The sequence below is a fragment of the Polypterus senegalus genome, chromosome 6 (genome assembly GCF_016835505.1).
Source record: "Polypterus senegalus isolate Bchr_013 chromosome 6, ASM1683550v1, whole genome shotgun sequence".
Lineage (NCBI taxonomy): Eukaryota > Metazoa > Chordata > Cladistia > Polypteriformes > Polypteridae > Polypterus > Polypterus senegalus.
This window is the reverse complement of record NC_053159.1, coordinates 18,620,744-18,628,445: the sequence shown is the minus strand read 5'-3', so window position 1 is coordinate 18,628,445 and position 7,702 is coordinate 18,620,744. Positions and strand designations below refer to the sequence as shown.

Genomic DNA, 7,702 nt, shown 5'->3' with positions numbered 1-7,702 from the left:
CTTCAACTTGTATTTTAGAGCCACTCCTGAGAGCAAAACAGTGAAATGCCTGCGGTTGTGCAGAAAATACGCCCTTCGCGACAGGATGCGGGGTAGGGTGGGTCAGATGTGGGCGGGAGTGGATGATCGAGTGTTACCATAAAAGAAAGGTACGCCGTATTTATTTATTCAATTTGCTAATAATGATTCTTTCTTTATTCAGCACAGTAATAATGATATTGGTCATGTATTGATCACGGTAAGTTCCTTCTTCTACTGCCCCAGAATACAGCAGTACGCCTCATTATATGCAAGCAGTCCACTCCTGCCTCTGCTCCATCCATTACATGTAACTTATGTAGAAATACAATAAAAGACGGCTCAGAGACAGAGTGACTAAACATGAGCTCAGTAGATCCATTACACCGAAAACAACCTCACAGCTAAAACATCAAATTATCTATCTATCATATGGTGCCTTTTCTATCTATCTATCTTATAGTGCCTTTCCTATCTATCTATCTATCGATCTGTCATACAGTGCCTTTCCTATCTATCTATCTATCGTTCGTGCCTTTCCTATCTATCTATCTATCATAGTGCTTTTCCTATCTATCTATCTATCTATCTATCATATAGTACTTTTCCTATCTATCTATCTCTCTATCATACAGTGCTTTTCCTATCTATCTATCATATAGTGCCTTTCACATCTATCTATCATCTACCTATCTATTATGGAAGCCACGGGGAAGTACAGCTCCCCAAATCCAAACCCAGACAGGCACAGATACATGCAAGTGCAAAACGCCACACGCTCTATCTTTCTCCCCGTGGGAAACACCTTCCCCCGTTTCCCACCGATACAACACAGTCCAAGCACAACACCCCCCAAATCTTTTTTTTCTTTTCACTTTCTTTTTTCTCTGCCACCTCCACTCCTCTCCCAGCAAGCTTTGTCCTCCACCTCCTGACTCTGGCTCCTTGAAGTGAGTGAGGCGGCCTCCTTTATAGTGCACTTCGAATGTGACGGAAGTGCTGCAATCCAGAGCTCCAGGACTGTTCAGGCGCCCCCTGGCCCCAGCAGGGTTGACCTGTCCTCTTTCCCGGTCCTTCCATCATTGGAGCGTACCGGCCAGGCAAGGGTCCCAGCTGTCTGCCACTATCTATCATATAGTGCCTTTCATATCTATCTATCTATAATGATTCAATCTTTTTCTGACACTGTAATTAATTAATTGGCAAAGCATCACAGTGATTCACTATCTGTCATATTCAGATGCAGCCAGTAATTTAAGATTGAGGCTTCACAACACATTTTAAATCTCCACCTGGTTCTTCATTGAGAAGGAGTACGGACTCCAGCGAGCCACAGACCATCCCCATCCAACAGCTAAGGAATGTTTACATCAGTAGAGACAGATCAGGAGGCAGACCACCTGGACCCACTGCAGTTTGCCTATTAGACAAAGATTTGAGTGGAAGATACAATGGTATCTCAGGATCGGCGCCTGCTCCCAATAATCCTAAATTGGATTGAGCAGGTTGATTTAACAGACATGATAAGCAAGGGTGTTTTTAATACTGTGCAATTTTTATTCACATGTATGTGGTCCTTTGGCGACGGGTAAATAGATACATTGGCATATAATCACAACACACACACATACACACACACACACATATATATATATATATATATATAAGCAAATATATTAACAATTTCTTGAATACCATCTTGTAATGCTGGGATTTGTTTGTCTGAACAAGTTAAATTACACTTGGCATACTGATTGAAAATAAAACAGCAGAGTGAAAAGGAGCCCTCTGGGACAGACACACGGCTTCACTCCCATTGGGTTTGACGCCCTCCCAGTCTTCACGTTCTGGAGCTGCAGTGAATCCAGGAGCTTTAATAATACCGGGCATCTATGATGGCAGATTTTTGAATTTTGGCACTATGAGTGTGATGCTTTGTCACAGTTTGTGGTGCTAAGGCACAGCCATCGTTCCACAAAAGACCACAGGATGTGTCATTCACTCGCTGGCTTTGCTGAAAATAGGAAAATTTGAGGTGCAGATATTGGCTCTTGCAAGGACCAATCAGACGGTCTAGATGATGATTTTCTATCTTCCCATTGTATGCAGGAATGGTTGAAGATATCGTGGATGCAGGTTAAGCCCGTTAGCTGGCACCTTGCTGGCTCAGAATCTGGTGACAGGCCTTGCAGAGCATACGGTCACCAAGGGGAAACGAGCCCTTTTCATTTGGTTCAGGGGACAGAGAAATGCCACAATTCTGCAGAAGTACAAGAAGACAAAACAAAACAAGCAGATCAGAAAGTAATTTTTCTTTTAAAATCAACACAAAATAAATCCAAATAACACATAAACACACAGTTTTGTTCACCTTATGGACAACTAGGGGGCTTTGCCCCCTGCTTACTTTGCTCGCCAATCCCCGTGCAGTCCAGGTGCGCGCATATGGGGATGCGGATGTACAATTTAAACAGATTTTTATTTTCATGGGAATTGTTACATATGTGTAATAGAACTAACTATTTTACATTACAGCAAGTGATTAACCATAGTAAAAAAATAGTAAAACGTAATAAATTGAAAGTAAATGATGTTTCATGTTGTGTTAGAGTTATTCGTTGCGTAATACGATTTTGTTGTTTGGCTTTGAAATGAACATGTAGATACTTTTTAAACTCACACTTTTACTGTAAAACTTCAGTAAAAACAATTTTTAAATAAAATTTTCGTCAATATCGCATTGAACTTTAATTCTGTGTTTGGACTTTCATCGTGACAACGCAACATGTAACTGCCCGCGATTGAATTTCGTTTCTTTCTCTCTATTAAATAAAACGACTTTTTTGAATGTATGGCTCTCAGATTTGTTAATTGTCATAGCAAAATCTATTCTAACGGGAAACTGTTAAAGTTTCAATACGAATGGCATATCAAGATCTCCTTTGTTGTGTAATGTTATCCCCTGAAGATGTACTACATTACCTTTCTTAGATACATCCTTCTTTCAACAGTAATTCATGCAGTGGGAGACCGGATGGTGTTAACGGTTGTAGATATTCTACGGGATATTGTAAGTTGTTGTTTTCTTCTTCCACACGATCACCACCAACTATTTCAGCATAATCTATTGATGAGCATTTAACCAATTTGACGTGTAACCGATCGACATTTTTGCCGTTAATTCGTTTGACTTCATCGTTTCTCGGTGCTAGGATTGCCTGTGTACTCATTTTTTCTGTTTATAACCCTTCATGATGAAATTCTTCAATAAGATTTGGACATGATACATCTTCTTTAACTGGGAACTTAAAGTTAGGAAAACGTGAAAATTTATAAGAGCTGAGAGTGCAGAAACTGTGTCTGTCAACAGCATTCACACGAATGAGAGGTGAGAGGACCGTGGGCGTGGTTGAATATGGTTTAGAGGAGGGCGGGACTTGAGAAAATCTCATGGCCAAAGTCTCGTCTCGCGGGACTTGAAAAAATCTTCCAAAAAGTCTTGTCTCGTCACAGGATTATTTTAAATAATAGAGAGACTTGCCTCACAGCAGTAGCAGGCCTCATGAAATGTCCGACCCATACACTCAATGTTGAATGCATCCTTTCCATCTTCTCCAGGGATGATGAGCTTCTTGCATGCGCTGCACTCGGAGGCAAATTTCCTATGGAGGGAAAGAAAGAGGGGTCTCGCTGAAAAACTGCACAGCACGGACATCTTAATCTTCACGTCCTTCACGACCATCTCTAACTGACACTCAAGTGACGAGGATGGCACTTCTACCAGCAGCTATAAAACTGCATCCCCATGCTTCCCATCCAATATCACAAAACAGCAAATATCTCACACCACCATTTTCAAGCAAGCTGAGGAACAAGAGGACACCTGTAATAATCTTGGAGGCAGTACACCTCTCCATTGTCATCCACAGCAAAGCGTTCCTCGCCTATCTGGTGCTGGCACACCGAGCACATAAAACATTCAGGGTGGAAAGCTTTCTTCAAGGCACGGATCACACGGCTCTCAATCACCTGACCGCAGTGGCTACAACATTCCAGAGTGGCCTGGAAGAAAAAAGGAGGAGGAAAAGAAAAGTTAACGTTAGCCTGGGAGAAAACTGACAATGAACTTTCAACACCACCAGAGGGCAGTGCACTACGCAGGGTATAAAAAGGCCAAAATCATTTAGAGGGCAATACTTAGAGCAGGGGTCTCCAACCTTTTTTTCCCCCTGAGAGCTACTTTTACAGAATGAAAATGGCCGAGAGCTACTCATGTTTTCTAATGTTTCTTCTCATAGCTTATTTCAACCCAAACAAACTCAATAAGCTTGTTTTGCCTGAACATTTACAAAATGTTGGTGTCCACAGCTCACATTTTGCATTAAAATATCACAAAAAATATTTAGTTCACCTGCAAGTGCATTTTGTACGTCCGTATGCATTTTCTAGAGTATCTCACACTATTGAATTAAAACAAAACAATGCAATTCCAAATCCACAGATCTGACTTCTTCATTTGTCATTTTGTCACATGTCACTGTGTCACTTTATTCACAGGTCCAGTCGCATGTGTGATGTTGTTTTTTAGTTAGTCAGATGACTGGTACTGAGGTGTCTGGTGGAGTGGAGCCCCCTTAGGTTCACTCTTATAGAGTAATTTAAATGTTTGCCTGTCAGTCTTGTTCTGAACTTTCATTTCATGACATTCACATCAGACACACAGAGGTATGGAGACCCAAACAAAGCTGACATTTTCAGAGCTGCTTGGTGAAGATTCTTCTAGTTATCTGCCTCTACTAAGCTCCAGAAATGCTGAGAATGCTGTTGAGACATTAACTGCATATTATTTTGAAGGTTTACTAATATATAATATAGAAATTCCAATGTCTCTCTGTTTGTCTGACCGCTTTTCATAAATGAACTACTTAATCGTTTTTTATTCTACAATTTGCTTGACTTCTCTCATTTCGTTCTCTATCAGAGTTTGCTGGCGGTAACCATTTATAAGAGTGAATCTGAGAAACACACAGCAGACCGAGGGGAGGGTCTCTTCTAGCTTACCGGCCAGCTTCGGGCGGTGGTCCTTAACTCTGCTTAGCTAGCATACGAGAGAACAATTGAACTCAACTTTGTCTGATATTTAAAATAAGGTGTTACTTAGGTCTTGATGAGTTGGAGTCCAGATAGTCTCTTAAGTGCCTGCCACATTGAAAAGACAGATTGCAATTCAGATTGTGGATCGTGATTTTGTGTTAAAAGGATCGTGATATGAATTTTTGGAAAGATCGCCCACATCTAATGTGACTAATCAAGTTTTCAAATTTATGGAGGATTCATTAACCCTTTGGTGAGCTACTTGAAAAGGGGTTGTGAGCTACCGGTAGCGAGCGAGCGAACGACGTGTTGGAGACCCCTGACTTAGAGCAGCAATACAGTATTTATTGGTAGAAATCTCTGATACTGTTGACACCAGTGTCTTTGCACTGATGTTTCTGTTGTTTAATATCTGAATTTCTGTTAGGTACCTTGAGCTACGGAAAGGTGCTTAATAAAAAAATGATCATTTTTATGTTTAGTCGGTAACATTTTAGGTTCTGCGAAAATGCATCTATTATTATTTTACTGTTATGTAACAAGACCTTAACAAAGACTTTTTCATTCTTCCTAACACATCAGTAGATCAGTTATTCATGTCTGTGCTGTGCAGAGGATTGACCTGCTGCTAAAATGACTGGCTAATACGAAGGATTCACCGGCCTTTAAGATTAAGTAACATGTATGTGTCTCAGTTAAGCCACCTCAGAACACTCCAAAGTGAAGTCCTGCTAGTGGGTCAGATTGCAGAGATGAAGAAACCCTTTACTGATGCTTTAAGTGTTCTGAAGACCTAAAAAAGAGTATTGTGGCCAACACTGGGCACTCTTGCTGCCCAAACCTAACACAGACAGATGCAGGACACAAGTTCTACACACACATTTTTATTTTTCCCTTGTTTGAAACACCTTCCCCAGTTTCCCACCTGTACAGCACAGTTAAGCACAACCGCAGTGCAATTTTCTTTCTTCCTTTTTCCTTCTCTTCTTTCTCTCTCTCTTTTCCTCCACTCCCCCTGGCAAGCTTTGTCTTCTCCCACCTGTCTCTGGTTCCCAGAGTAGTGGCTGCTGGCTCTTTTTATAAGGCACCTGGAAGTGCTTCAGGTGCTTGGTGACCTACTTCTGCCAACATTTCCGGCAGTAGCAGCACCCCTGGTGGCACCCACAGAACCCAACAGGGCTGCACCAAACACCAAACTCCAGCTGCCATAGAGCTCTGCAGGAGTCTGAGGTGCCGCTGCAACCCAGGGGGGCTGCCACCTAGTATTCCAGGGGAGGTTATGCTCTGGATACACTCCCTCCCTGGTATTTCAAGTGTAGGCAAGGGCCCCAGCCATATACCACAGTATGTTAAGGTCTTATTACATAAGAGAAAATCAGTAATCGATGCATTTTTGCACTACCTCGATTATATTGTTACCATTCTGAAGATTAGAACAATCTAAACGAGAACAGGCCACTCATCCCAACAAAGCTCGCCAGTCCTATCCACTTCTTTCTTCCAAAATAACATCAAGTCGAGTTGTGAAAGTCCCTAAAGTTCTACTGTCCAGTGTCCACCACACTACTTGGTAGCTTATTTCAAGTGTCTGTGGTTCTCTGTGTGAAGAAAAACTTCCTGATGTTTGTGTGAAATTTACCCTTCCAGCTGTGTCCCCGTGTTCTTGATTAATTTTAAAGTCACCGTCTTGATCTACTGGACTAATTCCCTTTATAATTTTAAACACTTCACTCAGGTCTCCTTTTCATCTTCTTTAAAGGCTCAACTCTTTTAATCTTTCCTCATAACTCATCTCCTGTAGCCCTGAAGTCAGCCTCGTTGCTCTTCTCTGGACTTCTTCTAGTGCTGTTATGTCCTTTTTGTAGCCCGGAGACCCAACTGCACCCAGTACTCCAGATGAGGCCTCACCAGTGTGTTATTAACCTCCTGTGACTTGTACTCCACACGTCAAGGCGCTATATAACCTGACATTCTGTTTGCCTTCTTTTAATAGCTTCTGAGCACTGTCTGGAAGTCGATAGCTTAAGAGTCCACTACAACTCCTAAGTTCTTCTCATAAGTTTTATTGTCGATTTTCCGACCGCCCATTGTGTATTCAAACCTCAAATTTTTACTTCCTATGTGTAACACTTTACATTTACTGACATTAAATTTCATCTGCCACAGATCTGCCCAAGCCTGCCTGCTGCCCAAGTCCTTATGTAATGATATAACGGTTCCAAAGTTTCTGCTAATCCACCTATCTTAATATCTTTAGCAAACTTATCCAGCTTGTTACTTATATTCCTGTCTTAATCATTTATATACATTAAAAATAGCAGTGGCCCCAGCACTGACCACTGTGGAACATCGGCCATTATTCCCTAAACAAACCTGTAGGAACTCATCTATTCAGGTATAGTGGCAAAATCTCTAAACACTAAGAAGTGGCCTGCAACAAAAAAAAAAAAGTTATAGAAGCAGCCAATCACAGGGATTTTTGAAGCAACAAGATTTGAGGAAACAAGTGATGTGAACACTGGGAGAACATACAAATTCTCCATAGTTTGTGGCCAGGGCTGGAATTGACCCTCGATCCCTGGCACTGTCA

At 41.5% G+C, this 7,702-nt stretch overlaps 1 protein-coding gene across 1 annotated transcript in view; it reads right to left on the bottom strand.

The window, feature by feature from the left end:
• Window positions 1-1,552: 1,552 nt before the first annotated feature.
• The window catches only part of fblim1 (filamin binding LIM protein 1), a 47,678-nt gene continuing 41,528 nt past the window's right edge, over window positions 1,553-7,702 (bottom strand). The window contains exons 6-8 of the mRNA XM_039755462.1: window positions 3,902-4,080; window positions 3,560-3,680; window positions 1,553-2,278 (exon numbers count right to left, since the gene is read on the bottom strand). Of these exons, the coding sequence (XP_039611396.1) occupies window positions 2,165-2,278; window positions 3,560-3,680; window positions 3,902-4,080 (414 nt within the window). The 3' untranslated portion in view covers window positions 1,553-2,164. The remainder of the gene's footprint in view (window positions 2,279-3,559; window positions 3,681-3,901; window positions 4,081-7,702) is intronic.